This window comes from Anomalospiza imberbis, chromosome 13 (genome assembly GCF_031753505.1).
Source record: "Anomalospiza imberbis isolate Cuckoo-Finch-1a 21T00152 chromosome 13, ASM3175350v1, whole genome shotgun sequence".
Lineage (NCBI taxonomy): Eukaryota > Metazoa > Chordata > Aves > Passeriformes > Viduidae > Anomalospiza > Anomalospiza imberbis.
In genome coordinates this window covers 7,407,106-7,424,725 of record NC_089693.1, presented here as the reverse complement: position 1 = coordinate 7,424,725, position 17,620 = coordinate 7,407,106, and the positions used below count along the sequence as shown (strand labels likewise).

Here is a 17,620-nt window from a genome sequence, read left to right as displayed (position 1 = left end):
CAGCCTGACTGAAGGGCTCGGAGAGTTTGCTCAGGTGAAGCTGCAGGAGGGCAAAAAGATGGGCAACACACTGGGCAACAGACAGGTCACAAATATGGATTTGAGGTGAACTAACTCTTTGGGGTTGGTATTTCTTCAGTCTAAGCCTGGTTATGATTTCTGCCAAACTTGTGATGCCAGAGTATACAGGCACCACAACAACTGCTCTCTCATGACAGCCTTAGGAGAGGACTTATTGCATGACTCACCTCTGATGCAGTGTCACCTGTAGCTGCTTAACCCTTTGGGATTTTTAGCCTGGTACCTCAAAGCCAGGAAGGAAAATTTAAGATGTTTTCCCTACCTGTGAGCTGCCCAGAGAAACTAAACCTGGATTTGGGACAACTGGCAGGAATGCTAGGACGGGCCGGTGGTGCTGCCAACCCGCAGCAACCCATGAGCATGTGATTAACAGGCCTCACGGTTCCCCTGTCCTCTGCTGTCCCTGACGGCTGTGTGTGCTGCTTGCAGGTCCCGTGGCAGTGATCAGCGGAGAGGAGGATTCAGCCAGTCCTCTCCACCACATCAACCATGGCATCACGACCCCCTCGTCCCTGGACGCTGGCCCGGACACGGTGGTGATCGGCATGACCCGCATCCCCGTCATCGAGAACCCCCAGTACTTCCGGCAAGGTCACAACTGCCACAAGCCAGACACGTGTGAGTGCCCGAGCCGGCCACTGCCCCCGCGGGGGCTGGGGGATGGGCTGGGGGGCTGGGGGAAGGAGGGCGAGGAGGAAGAGGTTAAGAGGATGAGGAAGAAGAGAAGGAGGTTTTTGAGGAGAGTGGGTCTTGGTATGGTCCAGAAACCAAAGTGAATCTCAGGTCTCAGAAATCACAACATACATGTAGATGCTTCCAGAAAAGACTTTCCACTCTCACCTTCACCTCCCTTCACCCTCCCTCTGCCACCCACCCGTCACCTTCCCTCCTCCCCTGCCTGAAAGTGCCATTCCAAGCCGGGCTCTTCCTCATCAGCTCCAAGCATGAGGTCCCAGGTGTGAGCAAGAGCCCCCTGGGAGCATGGGGATGGATGTGACCCCTGCTTGGCTGGGGAAAGGACCTGCCTCCCCTTCCTCCTCCAGCAGTTTCCCAGTCATGGGGGCTGCCTCTTTGGCTCCCCTAAGGGCCAGGGGGAAGCTCAGGATACATTGGCATAGGTATGGCAGATGCCTGGAGCTATCTTTGTCTCCAGGAATTTTAGATGCTGGATGTCTTGTTTTTATGGGCTTCTGTAAAGCTTCTGCATCTTTCATGTATAAATTTGGGTCATGAACTGGGCTCATTAGACTAGCAGGAGGCGATCAAGTGTCCCTCTCCACTTGCTGTTTCTAAATTCTGAGCATAAAAGAAAAGTGCTGTGTAAAAGGATGCTTTTCTGGGAGTCCTGCACCACTTCCCACGCGAGTGGTGGGATGCAGCCTTCCCCAGCATGCAGCTCACAGGCAGTAGCTGAGCTCTCCCAGGCCTCTTACCAGCTCTGAGGTGCAAGCTGAGCAATGCAGGAGGTTTGGGTAACATTCCTCTCTTGCTATTGCACATCCTTTTGGTGTCTCTTGGTTCCAGGTAGAACTGGAAAAATAAAAGTCCTGCAAAACAAAAGGTGAAAAGCCCTCAGCTTGGGCTATCTCTGTGGCCCAGCCAGAAGCGGGGAGTGCTGTGCTGATGTCACCTCTGCTCTTCCCTTGCCTGCTGCTGACTCACAGGTGCAGGAGACAGAACTCAGCCCCTGCAAGCAGGGAGAAGGCCCATCTCCCAGTCTGCAGGAAGCCATGTGGCATTGAGTGCTCAGCAGCAGCACGCTGCTCCTGGCCTCCATTCCTCCATCGGGGGAAGGGGAGCTGCAGCTGCTGCTCCCATGGAGGTATCCCTTGGGCAGTCCCCACTCTGCACCCTCGTGGGTCCTGCTGGCTTGTGTCCAAGCCCTTAGCACCATCCTTCACTTGCCAGAGCAATGGGATGTACCCAAAGAACGTGCCTGGCTTTCCCCTTGATTTTCATTTTAATGTGCTAAATTTGGTCTGTTTGTAGAGAGGGGAGGAGGAGGGCGGTGATTAGGCAGGAGTGGAGAAGCTGAATGTAGCATGGATTTTCTGTGCTGTTAATTATGTATTTTGCATTTCTTATAGCACCTCATCTCAAAATGATTTACAGACTCTGATGGCTTGGGAGGGAGGGCTCCCCTGCTTTACTTTTTCTTCTTTTCCCTCCTGTGCTGTCTCAAATCTCTTTAATCTGCATGCCGACCATTGCAAGACGTGGGTGCTGTTGAGTCTGTGGAGCAGCAGAGCTTAAACCTCAAAGGATTAAGTTTTGCTCTGAGCCTTTGCCCTGTGGGACTTGACAGAGCTGGGTGGGTTGCAGGGGAAGTCACTCACAGCAGGATTTGACCTTTGAGCTTCACTGAGCTGTTTGAGTAGGATCTGAAGGGTGCACAGAGATGCTTGGGTGGCATCTGGAGGCACTTCTCCTGTGAAGGGTGCCATGGGAGGGAATGCTCCAGGTTTACCAGGACAGCAAGGCAGTGAGGTTGAAACCAAGCCCCACAACACTGGTACTCCCTTTCGGGGATAATAAGAGGCAAACTACAGCTGGGTACTTGCATGTTGAAAACCGTAATTTTTTTAGATTTATTTGTTATTCATGGGGCAAAATCCAGTCCCTGAGTCCTCAGGTGGAGTTGAATTTGGTGTGTGTTTTGTCTGTTAGTCCCCAGGCTTTAACTTGGTCAAAACTTCTGGCTTCACTGGTGGCTTTGCTTGAGGCTGGAAAGTTTCATAATTCACCTATTAAATTAACCATGCTTTGGGGAGCTTTTGCTGTAAGGGGTTTGTTTGATCTGATGTGCTCTACTCAACATAAGCCTGGGCTGGAGAATATTTGTTGCTCCTGTTCTCCCTGTGGTTGTCATGCTGGAGGGTTTTTCCCTCCCCCTGTGCAGAGCTTGGACACAAACACTTCTCCCTTTGCTGTCACTTCTAAAGAGAACTCCTCTGGGCTGGGGAATGCCTCTATATGCCCAGCCGAGCCTGTACAGATGCAAACTCCCCACTCCACCACCTCCCCCAAGCTGCTGCCCAGCTGTGAGCAAAGGTGTTCCGTGACACCCAGCATCTCTCCTTTGCACTGAGCTGTTGCTAGAGCAACATCTTCTGCAAGCATTTCCCTTCTCCAACATGAAGCTTTTCTCCTTCCTTCCTCCTGCAAGCATCCCTGTGCTCTTGGATGCTGCCTGGGTCGAGGACACGCAGATACCCATTGCTGTGCTGCAGCGAGGGGAGCAAACTCTCTATGCTTAATGCAGTATTAATAGTACATTGATGTGATATAGATTTCTGTCACCCTCCATACTAGCAAGCATCACTTATCACGCAGGGATGAGGGATGTTTATTCCCAGCCACTTAGCTCTGCATAATGGAATTGCAGCTGAAATATGGAGAGCAGCTCCCTGCCTGTGGAGCTGGAGGCCTCTTGCTCTCTCTGTGCAGTGCTGTCCCATGGGATCTTCTTCTTAATGTGTCCTCAAGGAGACAGAGACGTGTTTTTCAATGGGAATGTGCTGTCCTCGTGTTGATGGGATGAAGGGCACAGGAAGCAGCCCTCACTTCTGGCTTTCTGGGATTTTTGCAGTTGTCTTACCGTGTTTCTGTTACTGCCTTAATGCAGAGGGAGGACAAGCTTGACTCAGAATTCTCTTTCCCTTCCTGGGTGAGTGGTTCTCAAAGAGCCACGGAAGACATCACCACCCTGTTTTCTCATGTTGAAGCATTTATTTGTTGAGAAATGCTCCCCCATCTCTGTGCTGTAACTCTGGGTCATCCTGGGTTTGCATCCTGGCCTTGCTTCAGCTGTTCTTAACCCTCCCTACCTGGAGGGTTAAGAAAAGAGTTTGGCAACATGGACAGTCCAACCACAAGTGGATTTCAGAAGAATAGGCTAAAACTACCTTTTTCTCCTATCTTGTGCCACATGGAAGGGAAACCAAGTTCATATCTGCTTGGCAAAGAGCAACAGGTTGTGATGAGTTTGCACCTCTATATCTGGAAATAAACAGATCAGAGGAGAAGAATGGGACTTGTGGCAAGCACAGTGGGCAGAGAAAGTGATGAGGATGAGAGTTTAGGACTACATAACATCAGCCTATGGTCAGAGGTTTTGGTAATGCAAAACATGATTCAGTCTACCCCCATTTGGGGCCAGAATTTGGCTGTTTGTCCTTCTGGGCAGGCCTGGCAGTAATAGCAGCTTCTTATGTTATCTCCCTCTCTTGAAGTTCAGGATTTGATTTCCCAAAATTCAAGTTTTGTAATTATGAGTAGCTGGAGATTTCTGTGGTGAAGTGTTGGTAATGTTTCAGAAGAAACATTTTGGAAGGTTGTTTTACTTTAATAATAGTAATTAAATAGTAATTAATTCTAAGCACAATGCATCAGATGCAGATTAGTTCTTGGATCTGATCTCTTGAGCTTTACTCAAATGCCACAGCACAGTTTTGGAGTTGTTCAGTTCCCTTGTATTTCTCATCTAACAAAACAGGTCTTCTGGAGAATGATACAAATTGGAGAAAAAAAATCCAAACCCTGATGGAGAAAATTGATCTGGGGGGCAGATCACCACCTGTATCCCAGCACTGGATGCTCAGTTGCAACAAGTAATGTGAAGCTGAACTTTTGGGGCAAATTCTTTGGTTTTGGGGGAGGTTTTTGCCAGCCACAACTGGAGCTGGCTGTGTTTTCCAGGACTGGCGCAGTCTGGGGACTGGGATGCATTCTCCACACGGGTGGAGCAGCCGTCCTTTCGTAGAGTCCTAATGAGGGTTTTTTCAACCTCATTTATTACAGGCTGCCCTGACATAATTACATATTCAAAGTTAGTAATTACACGTATTCATGCTAATTAAGTAATTAGATATAATTACACTAACTGTAAATACGTGGTAATCGGCTAAAAAGAAGTACTTCAGAAAAAAACAAGGCAAATCACACAATAAAAGCACCATCAGCACTCTTTCACTCAGTACCCTGTCTTTATCTTTTATTTCAGTGCAGCTTAAAAGGAACATCGTGGTCATTTCAAAACTCATATTTCTTAAACATAGATTTTCTTACCTCTGCTTTCAATAGATCTCGAAAACTAAAATGAAAAGGATATTTACCCTTAGAACTGTTAAATTTTTTTTTTGTTTGCCTAGTATGTTTTGTTCATCCTGGGCATGGGAAGATAAAAAGTATGCAGCATTTCTATTTTTGGTCAGTTCATGGTCCCATTTTTACCAAAAACAGCAACAACATAAAACTGAAGTCATAAGTGCTTGCAATTTTATTTGCCTAAAAAAGAAAATTGAAACAGTTGGTAGTGGAAAAGAAACTTTTCCTTTTTTTTTTTTTTTTTCCCAGGGATAAGATAATTTGTCAAATATTCTTTTTATGTAATATAAATGTGGAGCACAGGGTGAAGTGACAGCAGCACTCTGCTTCCCCATGCCCAGCCTGGGGCTAGGCTCCAGGGGTTTCAGTCCCTCACACAGAGCTCTGCTGTTTCTCCAAACTATTTTTTTCCTCTTGTCTCCTCTGAAATGAAGTCCCCAGGCTCTTCTCCAGAAGGACCCAGCTCCCATTACTCTTCTGAAGTAGGTACTTGTGGGTGAAGACTCTTCTATGTTGGAGCTCTCATGGTCTTACAGTCTTGTCCTTCTCACTCAGGTCATGTGAGGTATTTTAAGGGTTTTAACAAGGACCTGTGAGAGTCTGCTTACTCATTTATGTGTGTTTTGCTACTCTTTGCTGTGTCTCCTCATTGTTCATAGCAAAACCTGAGCTTGTGGCTGGGGACTGTGGAAGAGCCCTGACCTCAGAGCTCAGCTGCCAACAGTTGAAGGCACTGGGGGTCTCTGCAATGACCTTCTGCCTCCAAATTTCCCTTCCTTCTGGTTTGCTGTTGGCTCTTGTGGAAACTGCTTTGAGCTCCAAGTGTTGATGTGAACATCCTCCAAAAGATTTGGATGTTGAAGAAGCCTTGTGGGCTCTGGCTGGCTGTTCCCAGAGCAGGTGTTGTAGGTATCTGAAGAAATGTGTGAGCAACCAAAATGACTGCTTCTGTCCCCCACCAGAGGAGAACTGAACTTCTCCTGTGCCCAGAATCAGCTTCTTGTCTCCTTGCCCAGGCTGCAACATCTGACCAACAGGAGACATACCATGGACAGTGGGACTCGAGCCAACCTTCCCAGCTCTCAGTTTTCCTGCCTGGGGCTATTTTCTGCTCTGCATCATTTCTTCTATCCCTGAAAGAGCAAGTGGAAGAAACATCCATGTTTTCCAGAAGTCCAACCTACTTTTGCAGAAGTGGAGTGCCCATCCCACCTATTGCACCTGCACTTTGAGTTGCAGTCTCACACTTCAGACCTTCCTGCTGTGATGGTACTACAGAAATGAGGTTTTTTCAGGATGTTTTGGAAAGGCTGGCAAGATCCATTGCCTATACCTTACCCCTCAGCCAGCTCTGGAGATGTTGTCTGCGTGGTTGTACCATGAGGAAGAAAAGCAGCGTGGCTCTGCCTGGTGCCTGCCTGCTTTAGGAGGAGCTGCTGGAGCCAGCAGTGCAGCCCCGCTTGCTCCAGATGGGATGGGCACCTGACCTGTTTGAGCACAGGATGATCACCTCCTGCTGCTGTTTGGATTTTAGATCTATTCTCTGTTGCTTTAATGTGTGTTTGCTGGAGATGTTTGTAACAACACCCAGGCTCAAAGGGCGACCAGCAGGCTCCAGCCCCGGCATGGGGAAGTGACACTGGCAGCACAGCTGAGTGATGATACATTGGCTCCTGGTGGTGAAGATCCATGAGGAAGAGAAACCCTTAAATCGAGATCAACGTGGCTTTGGGCTGTTGATGGTGACCGGCCTGCGGAGAGACTGCTGGATACAGACGTCAAGGGGTTGACAGGGAAATGTTTTCTCTTACAAAATTCTGCTTTCTCCTCTGCATAAAAGCATCCCCATTGGACTGTTTAATCCTGATGTCTGTGGGGCCAGGAAGCAGGGTTGGCTCACCTGGGGCAATTTCAGGAAGGGAGCTTGTGATGTGTGAACTGTCAAGAACTTAACAAGCCAGATGAGAGGAGGTCCTGACCTGTTTTCCTACTGGATTTGGAGTGGCTCTAGTGCAGCAGGCTGCTCTTTTTCCCTGGCAGCCTCATCCCTGCATCAGTTGGGTTGGACCAGAGTGCCCAAGAATGCAGCATCTCATGGAGGATGTGTATGTACACCCTGACATTCCACCTGACATCCAGCCCCCTGCTCATCTCATACAGGGGCTCACACCCTCCCACTCCTCTTGCAGCATTCCCTGGCTTCCACACCCTCACTCCCACACTGTCCCTGTCCACTCAACCATGGTCTGGCACGAGTCCAGACTCATCGTGGCAGGGTGAGAGGAGTGGGACACAATAGGGATAAAACCAGGTTTACATTCCCTCTGTTACCAGCTGTGTGTCTGGGTCTTGGTGCTTCTCCCTATCCATTTTGTGCTTGTGGTGTGCTTAAACCTGAAGGAAGTGTCTGTGCCAGAGACAGCCAGCACTCCTCACGGGTGTGGTTTCATCCCTGCAAGACAAGAGGTAGCAACACAGTGCTCCACCTGAGGCTATTGCAGACTCAGGCAGCCCGGGTGTCAAGAGTGTCCTCCTAATGGCTCGTGGATTGTGTGAATTTTGCTGTGGGTCACTGTAAAAATAGCAACTGTGTGTATGTGTGTATGGGTTGAGTGGTGGAATTGATTTCTTTTGGCCCTCATTTAAACATTTGTCTTGTTTTTGAATGAGTTTTTTGTGGCTTATAATGACTGGCTTTTGGGAAAGTGTCTGGCAGCTGGGGTACTTCTGCATTCCTGGGGTAAAGAGGATGTGCCTGTGGTACTTGGCCATGGAGTAGCCTCGAAGGAACCTGGAGTTCCCAGAGTTTGCAAGGACATTGTGTTGTGATTTTTTTAGTCTCCCCAGGCTCTTTGTCAGGTTTAAAATCTCTCTGAAGTGTGTGGGGCCTCACTGTGATCAGACAGGAGGTGTCTCTCTGGTTTGGAGATTGCAGGCTCTCATTGTTTGATCATTGTCTGGTTAAATTGTGATTCCTAATTAAAAATAGCTGCTATTGTTTAGGAGTTGGAGCAGTTTTGCATGACCACACACACAGCAGGAACATTATTAGTGGTGCTGCCCTGTGGGACAAGAAAAACAACCCAGAATGCAGCAGAGAACCTGCACATCAGTAGAGGTTAAAAAAACCCCAAACCTTAGTGCTGCTTTTGGGCTAAACAGCCTAAAACGTCCCATTCAGTCCTGAAACCTGGGGAAAGACCCATGTAAAAAAATATTCTGCCTAAAAAGTTTCTTGTGTGGAAGGAGGCTTTTGTTTCCCAGTCTTGTGTGGTGGCTGGCTCTGAGGAGATGGGGTGGGCAGAGATGGCTCCCAGCAGCACAGGGCAGATGGAGCAGAGCAGGATTGCTTCACATAACAAAAATGCAGAAATTGTCACTTTAAATTGCTGGACACTTCCAGTCCACCTCAACATCCTGCAGTCTGTCTTGCTCTTGTTGGTGGGTGCAGACAGGGAGTGGGTCAGTGGGATGACGGAAGGTGCTGCTGCTCAGGAAAGCACCACTTCTGCTCGTGTGCTCCCAAAGCCCTGACCTGAAGCAGTTGGTTTTCACCGTGGCTGAGAGTAAAGCACTGGCCTTGTTGAACCAGATGTGATTTGCTGAAGTGAACATATCCATTGGAGAACCCAGTCAATCCATTTCCATGTGCATCTGATGTAAGGTTTGTGTGCAAGAATCTCGAGGTGAAAAGTACATTGGAGTCACAGCATGTGAGGATTGCTCTCAATGCCTGGGCTTGTCTCCATTAAGGCAGGGTTTATTGTGTAATCCATTCTTAGATTCCTGCATACTCATTCCTAAACACACTGCAAGTTACCTAGTGCTGAGGCTGGCTTGAATCTGTTCAAGCCCTCTCTCCCTGCCCCTCCCTTTATACATCGCTTTAAGAGATGGGAACAAACTGGGACTCAGTGAAAGCATGAACATTTCTGTGTGTACCACACCAAGGACCAGGCTGTCCTGCTGTCTGCAGCCAAGCCTGGTCAACATGGGATGCAGTACTCAAATTAAGTGATGATTTACAGTTTCATGTAGACTCAGCTTTTTCTGATGCTCGTTCCAAGTTCCTTTGCTGATGCTGCATCAGCACCTGAAGTTTTTTGTCACCACTGTGGGTCTGTAAAAATGTCACACCTTTGTTTCAGGCCTACTAACCTATTTTTCCTCACTGAATGAGAGCACTGAGTCTGAAGGTTACTATACCTACCTATTTATATATATAAATCTCATAGATGTTTGATCTATTTTAAATGCACTGGTTTATAATGTTTTGACACCTGTTCTTATCTTACTTGTACTTTTAACAGGTTTTACATCATCCTTCCCTGTCCAACCACCATACTCTTTTTCCCTTTGTGAGATAAAAGGGAATATTTTTTCTCCTACAATACAAACATATCTTAAATTCAGGACAAGCAGTTTCTCTTGCTCCCCTAAGTGTGACAGGAGACAGCTAAGTCTCCTAAGTATATATGGCAAGTTGCAATTAGAAGAAAACACTGGAACAAAATTTCTTTAGTCATTGTCTCCCTTCTCCCAGCCCTTCTCACCCCTCCACCTCCCTCTTGCAGGATTAAGCCAAGCTAATCCTCAGATGAGCAAGATCTTTGGAAAGCAAAGAGCCAAGGGAGGAGAAAGAAAAATCCTTCACACTCAACACTAATAAGGAAATTATAGGCATCCTACATTATGAATTGGATGAATTTTTAATGGTTAGAAATGCAGCTGATTTATAATGCATCCATCCAGGACTGCAGGGCCTGTCGCCAGCTAATAAATAAATGACAGGCTCTTTGTATTAAAAGTATCAGTCATTTTATGTCTCTGTGCTGTAATTGATGAGGAGCATTGAGCAAGGGAGGTGGTGGCCATCAGGTCCTTGGAGGAGCAAGGAAACACAAGGAGCAAGGACCTTGTGTTTCAAGCTATACCTGAGGGCTTGGAATACCAGAAAGTTACAGCCCAATCTTCCAAGTCTTCTTTCAGATAGGCCATGGCTCCTGCTCTATCCCATTGGTCACATTCCAGAACCAGGGAAGTAAAGGACTTAGCTGGGGCTGCATGATTTCGAAAGGTCATTTTAAGCCCAGCTTAGGGTCTTGTTTAACATGTCTTTTGCTCTAGAATGAGTTAATTCCCCTGGACAGCAGGAATGGCTCCATCTGAGGTGGCTGCCCAAAGATTCCTACATGTGGAATGAGGTGGGAGGCTTTGGGTCTGCCTCGTGTGAGACCCCTGGTGAGGGTGGGGGAGATTGTGCCGTCTGTTCTCTTGACAGTCCCGGCTATTGGCACAGTCAGGGTGAGACGAGCTCAGAGGCAGGGATCAGCATGAGTTCATACAAATCCCAACACAAATGTTCACACTGAGGCTGTGTTAAAAATAAATTCTGGGCAAATCCCAGAGATGGGGTGGGGTGGGACTGTTCTGCTTTTGTGCCAGATCTCAGCAGAGCCCAAATGTCAGGGGAACATTACTGAGAGCACAGCAGGCAGCTGAGTATCTGAGGCATGGGATAGATTTTATCCTCTTCTTAATGAGGAGAAGTAACCTGGCTTGTTGTATCTCTACTATATCCTGGAAAGAGGCATTTCTCCTTCCAGCCCATCAAGGGGCTGCTGAGCATCTTCATCTCCATTTTATGGATGAGGAGAGGCAGCTGGAAAGACATCAATTTGCTCAAGGTCACGCCAGGTTGCTGACAGCTAACAGCCTGGCCCATGTTCAGCCCACTGGACCATGTTGCATGTTTATGAGTCCCCACCTGAAGTCCTTTCACAGCCAGTCTTTTGGATTCAGGGGTTTAGCTGGATAAACACATCCTTGGAGCTGTCAGCTGCATATCATGATCCCAGAAAATGGCAATTCTGAACCTTTCCTGCTCTTTTCCAGATAGCTTAGATCAAATTCTCCCTTTCCACCTTCATGAGGGGCCATGCTACAATCTTAACATGTTCTGCTTTGCTTTCTTGACTACTTCTGAAGAGAAGACCTCCTTGCAGGTCTCATGCCACCTAGGCATGGCCTCCTGGCTGGCTTCACTGGAGTGTGTTGGAACCTGAATGCTGGGCTCAGAGCAAGAGCAGTCATTTTTCAACTTGGCTTTAGTCCCTGGCTGCAGGAATTGGGCAGGGAGGCTGGGATATGAGCCTGGCTGCCCAAGGAGAGCACTGCTCTCTAAGATGCAGACTTTCATCTTGACCTGGAGGAAGGAAACACTTATTGCCTTATTTATTACATTTCCCCATAGCAGTGTAAATACCACATGATAGATATAGATCTTATGAATAATATAGAGATTTGAACTAAGTAATTGCTGTGCTTTTTTAATACAAGAGATCCTCAGTGTCGAGTAGTATTAATGATCTGTCTTGACATGGGCTCTGCAGAGGGTGATTGCAAACTCCAGTTCTGTGAGAATTTGAGAAATTGGGGGAGAAATCCTAATGTGCTGTTCATCCCCTCTGTTCCCTGTGGGACACTTCAGAACAAGTATCCTGTCTGCTGATTTTTTCTCAGCTTTCCCTAGACCCTCTAAGGACAGGAAGGCTAAGTGGGTTTTGGGAAAACAAATCCCTTTTGTAGGCAGGCTGGGCTGGGTTGTCAGAGGAGGGAACTTTTGGAGGAAATGTAATACAAAGATCCTAGCAGCTCCCTGTGGTCACTAACAGTTCTCCAGACATTTCTAGAAGAGCAAAATGATTAGTTACAGTGAAATAGCTAAATTCAGGCAGAGGTAGTGATATTTTATGTCTGCTGATCTGAGCCTCTGTCTCTTCTCTGTAGCTTTAATATGATGCTCTCCTTTCCACTTGCTCTCTGAAACCCTTGTGTAGCCTTGCTGCTGTGTGCTATTAAACAGGTGGCTACATTATTATGAGAAATTCTCTATAAAGTCCACTCTTTAATGCTTTAGAATCTTTGGGGATGAATTTAAGATATTAAGAACTATGGTGATTTAACACCTTTTTTGCAATGACATTGCTGTGGGGGAAATGATAAGGGGATAGCAATCACAGGATGTGGTGTGAGTCACTTTGTGCCTTGCATCACTGGTGGCAGGGAGCTGGTAGCCCCACTGGCTGGTTCTTCTTGCCCCCTGTTGTAGAGGTGTTGGTGTTAAAGCTGCAGAGCTCCAAGGCCTCTTTAAATAAATTGAACTGTCTGAGAAGGCTATGAATGCCTTTTCAATTTCTTTTTTTCCCCCCAAACATAGCACCTCAAGTCTGAGTCAGGCTGTTAACCTTTTTCATTCCTCTCTTTCTAGCCACATCCTGCTTTAAGGTTATTTCTCATCTTTCTTCCACCATCACCCTTTTAGCAGGAATAAAGGCAGGTCAGACCAGTGGACTCCATAGCCCATGTTCTCACCTTGTCAGTCCAGGAGGAGCAGGTCTTACTGACCTCTGTGGGCTGTGTGGAGCAGGGACCGTGGGCTCAGATGTTTCTTTGATACAGGAATGGTAGCTCATTAACACTCTGTGCCTCGCAGATAACTTTTATTGATCATCAGCTACTTAATCAAAAACTCTATCAGAGTTTGTTTCGATTATTTTTTCCATCTCTTCATCTCTGGAGAATTGGCTTAGCCAAAGTAAATGTACTCATTATGCAGTTGGGAAACCGCTGCTACAGTGGTATGTAAATCAAGGAAGGTTTGTGTCCTCCTTCCCACAGCTAGCAGGATGAATACACTGGGTGCATACTCCTCTGCCTGATGGGTGACACAGGCATGAAGGAGTTTGGCTGAACCGGGTTTTGACCAGGCTAGGGTGACAGAACTCTCCCCCCAGGTTGCACAAAGCCCAGGCTCCAGACCTACATGCCCACAGTCCTGGAACAGTGAGGAACAGCCCTGCTGCTGTACCTGGTCCTGTATCTAAACAGATCTGAGCACCCCTGAAATCAACACCCTCGGGTGTTTTGTTCTTGGGCCACAGCTGGAAACTCTGTGAACAGTGGCTTTACTGTCTTGAGAACTGTCAGAGCTCTGGGGAAGGAGGTGAGAGGAAGTTGTGCAGTAAGTGGCAAAAATATTTCCCAACTTCTAACATGTCTTTAATGACCAGCACTGAGAAGTGTCTGGCCAGTTGGAGTGGGAACACAAGAAAGACTTGGGAGGGAAGCCCCAAGACATGAGTGCTGATTGTTGTGCCACTCCAAACTTATTTCTTATTCTAGTTATGATGGGTGTCCTGATATGATTAATTTTCCTTTTGTGTTTTAATGTTTACTGCATAAAATCATTCTTCTTGATCCTATACCCTATCAGGGCTACATACTCCATGCTGGCTATGGTGTTGCAATGTTCTAATTTGATTGCAGAGGGTCGTGTCCTGTATAATGTTGTCTCATTTTCTCAGTAGTCAATGCAAACTCAATTTTATTTTCTTTGAAAAGAAGGGAAGAGGAGGCAGGAGCCCAGAATCCACAGCCGAGCCTATACCTGCAGCACTTACCTTGTTGCTCGGCTGTAATGGCCCATGTAGTTCAGCTTGGATGGGACCTACAGGCTTGTTTTATTTATTTATTTTCCTGATGGTGCTGAAGGAGAGAAAGGATGGAAGCTACAGCAGAGAAGGGCCCTCATTGGTAGGTGCTGGCACCGCTGATTAGCCTCAAGGAGTCATTTATCCAACTCACTTGATGGAGCTTATTTCAGGAGGGGAGGGTTAGCTGTGTCTGCCTGTGGGCCCTGGGTGAGTGCTCAGCTTTCTCCTTTTGTCTCCAATTAGATGCTCGGTCCCTTGTACCACTGAGTTTCTCCTGCCTCAATGACCCTTCACCTGCCTTCCGCCTCTGTGATTTAAGGGTAGCTCAGAGGGGAGAAGGAGGGTCTGGTCTCAATTTGTGTGGCTCATTTGCATGTGAAATAAGCACGTCCCTTCAGCAGAGCTGCCAGCAGTCTCCTGGCCCTGCTGCTCTCATTCAGCACGGCTTTGACTCCGTGAGCGGTGGCAGGGCTTGCTCATAAGCTGGAAGTGTCACTGTGTTTTTGCAGAGCTCGTCCAGAAAATGGTGGTTTTCAGCAGCTCATAAAGGAGGTGTCAGCCTGGGATTTGGTCTGTGGAAAAAGAACTTGCTTTTGCAAGCTGCAGAGAGCACAAGCTCTCAGCTCTGGCTCCAGGGCCATCCATGCTGGATGGGATTGCTGCTGGGGCAAATTATTCAGCTGATTGTTTCATTGTTAATTCCTCATGGGTCCTGGACTCTCTGACTCTGTATTTGTCTCAGGGTATTCCTCCTTCTCAGCCCTGTCTTTTCTTGTCCTGTTGGGCTTTCAGTGGGCTTTTGACTGAAAATGGATCTGTTGTGGTGAGAGAGGAGGAGACAGAGAGGCACTGGAAGGCAAAATGCACTTAGTGGTTGAATGAATAAATCAACAGGTCTCCAGGTGTGCCACCAAACAGGCTCTCTTGTCTTGATCCAAGGATTTAGTGGGAAGAGGCCAGGCAGTGGAGTGGCAGTGGTCTCTGTGGCTGGACAAGGACCAAGGCAATAGAATCGTAAATCTTGAGGACAGGAAGAGAGGGAGGAGACTGGACATTGGTCACTCAAGTGATCCTCCTTGGAAGAATACCAGGTTCCATGAAGGAAGCACAAATCTAGGCCTGATTTTTTTCTCCATTTCAAAATATTTAATCAGAGAATCAAATATGAAGTTTCTTTAAGAAGAGGCTGGCACACGGCAGCTGGCTGAGTGTTGCAATCAATGTATCCGCTGCGGAATGTTTCCTGCAGAAGTATTACATCCTCTCTCATTTACTTGATGATCTTTAGGGTGAATCAATCAAAAGATGCTGCACACAAATAGTTCAGCCTGTGATCCTGTGGGTGTCCATTACAGAGGTATTTGCTCCATGTTAATGGACCTGTTGATTAACAAAAAAACCTACCTTTTTTAAATAGAAAGCTGTTACTTGATGCTAATTGTTAGCATTGGTTTTTCTGCCTCCCCACCTCCCCAGCACAGCTCTCATTCTGCGCCAATGCAGGTGACTGCAACAAAACCCAGGTCTGCGCTGCTGGGGAGAAGAGACTCACATGTCACCCAAGCAGTTATCTGAGGAGAACCTTCTCTTGGAGGTTGGGAAGGGCAGAGAGAGACTTCTCTGTACTCAGTGGGTGATTTCACCCCTCTGTGTTTTGTTCTGTTAATTGTGTTTCTGCACCCACCTACCTTGGCATGTGATGTCCTGTTGCACTTCAGGTCTATCTGAAGAAGATATTCCCCTGAAATCCCCATCAGACCAAGGCTCAGAAGCTACTTGAGGAGTCTGATTGGGTTTTGCACTAGCTGAATGCATGGGAATTGTTATTTGGGTCTGTAAAGCTTCTAGTCTGCTGAAGCATTAGTGTTCGTTTTGTTCCTCTACAACATAGACACTTATGAAGTCTCCACATTTCTGGGTGAAAATGTGCCCACGTTGCAATGTTAGCTGTTGCTTTTCTGATGCTAGCATGGCAAGAACCCCAGCTGGAATTTTAAGCATTAGAAGATCAGGATGGTGCCTCCTGCATAGATATCCTTACCTTTGAAAGCCAAATCTGAGCAGACCCAGCCCTGTGATCACTGAAGCTATGCAAACGAGGGAGCAGCACAGTCAATGCTGGCAGAGCTCTGGTGTGGCACTGGGAACACATCCCAGGACAGACCAGTGTGCTGAGCTGTGTGACACAGCTCCCTGCAGAGGCAGTCACGCAGCAGGGCTGAGCAGCCCGAAAGGACCAGGCTTGTGGCTGTGGGCTGTGTTCAGCCTCATGCTGGTAGTTGCCAGCAGCTGTTCTGCTTTCTGGGAAGTGTGTTGGGATCTTTCCTGCTCAGCTGGAGGCTGTGAGAGCATTTGGTCCTCTCCAAGGCTGCTGGTGCAAAGCAGCCACTGTTCGGTTTGGCGGGCCAAGCATCGCTTCAGGCTCCACTGCAGAGGGGACCAACCCCCCCGTGTCACTTGTTTATCTCTGTCATTTATTGCTACAAAACAGCTCACCCAGAGCCGTCCTTCCCACAGCTGGTGGGAGTCAAAGTGCCGAGGCTGTTAGTGGATTAGGGCAGCAGAGTGAAAACCATTTGGTGTTTCTATCCTGATTCTTCTGGGTGCCTTTAATTAGCATGATTGCTCAGCACAGATTTTGCCATGTTCTTTAGCTCCCCTGGTTAGGATAATTATTCCCCCAGCTCCTTTTGTTCCAATTCCTGATCGCTTACAAAGTCTCCTGTTAAAAGCCATTAAATCTGTAATGTGAGAGCAAATGTTCAGCAGCGTTGTGCTCTCAGCCCCACACGTGTGAGCTCGAGCTCTTGGCCCTTCTCCTGCACTCCTCTGCTCCCTGCCACGTGCTCTGTGCTGTGGCATCCCTCTCTGCTTCCCTCTCACGCTTCCCCCCTGGCCATCCCACGTGTCCCACATGCAGCAGGTTGTGTGCACACTCTCCCTGCTTTCTGTTGGCACTTTTGGCATCACTTAGCTTGGTTTCCTCTGTGCACAGGCTGGTTTTGAGAGTGAGTTTGAATTCTGGGCTGTGGACTGTGATCTCTCACATTTAGTTGCATGTACAAATATGGAGGTGCCATTAGAAGTGTATGTTCTTGCATGTTTTAGCCATGGTGTGGGGAGTTCTTGCTTCAAGGAACAGCTAAAATAGAGGGGGAGATGTCCTAGCTGTGGTGGAAAGTAGGATTTTTGTTGATAGATGATGGAGAAGAGGAAAGACTTATTTTCCTTATTTTTTAAGTAAAGTTGTTTTCCTCTTTCTCAAGCATAAAAGCGTCCAGTGGAGGGAAAATAGGTTTTGGATAACCATATTCCCAGGAGTTTCCATGGTGCAGTGCCTCCCCACCTGGAGGCCTGCGAGCTCAGCCCCTTCACTGCCCCGATCTCTGCTGATGTTTGATCAGCACATGCCAGTGGCTCAAGTGGGGCAGACACACAAAGGCTTACAGAGAGCGATGTGGTGTGAAATAAGATTGGGCTCAAGTGCTTTAAATGCCTTGTGCATTTAGGTGAGTTGATGTGAAAGGGAGACTTATTTGCAGATCCAGAATGAAACTGGGGCAGAGAAGGGTCTGGCAGACGTGTAGTTTGTTAAGCTCAGAGCTGATTGCTTGAGCAAAAATTCACAGCAAGACCACTTGCTGGAAAAAGCTTGTCAGAAGGGACTCCTGATCCTTCCTCCCTCCTTTGAATGATGACCCCTAATCAACAGCAGACACACATTTTGGGTTAGATCCTGAATTGCTGCCTTGCTGTGCTGTGCCCAGACCTTCCCCTGTCTGCAAAGCTCACCCTGTGCTCTGGGGTGGAGTGAGGGTATCTTTGCATAGCAGCAGCCTCCCACAGGGCTCCTCACTCACCTCCTCAGTGCTTTGCTGGCTGCAAGGAGCTTTCCAGGCATTTCATACATTCTCTTGCAAAAACCTACCATGTTTCAT

The 17,620-nt window shown here is 47.5% G+C and overlaps 1 protein-coding gene across 4 annotated transcripts in view; it reads left to right on the top strand.

Annotated features, from left to right (window-relative positions):
• NTRK3 (neurotrophic receptor tyrosine kinase 3) overlaps positions 1–17,620 on the top strand; it is a 204,647-nt gene that overhangs the window by 113,171 nt on the left and 73,856 nt on the right. For all 4 annotated transcript variants that reach the window (XM_068203717.1, XM_068203718.1, XM_068203719.1 and 1 more), the window contains one exon: positions 511–699. In XM_068203717.1, the coding sequence (XP_068059818.1) occupies positions 511–699 (189 nt within the window). The remainder of the gene's footprint in view (positions 1–510; positions 700–17,620) is intronic.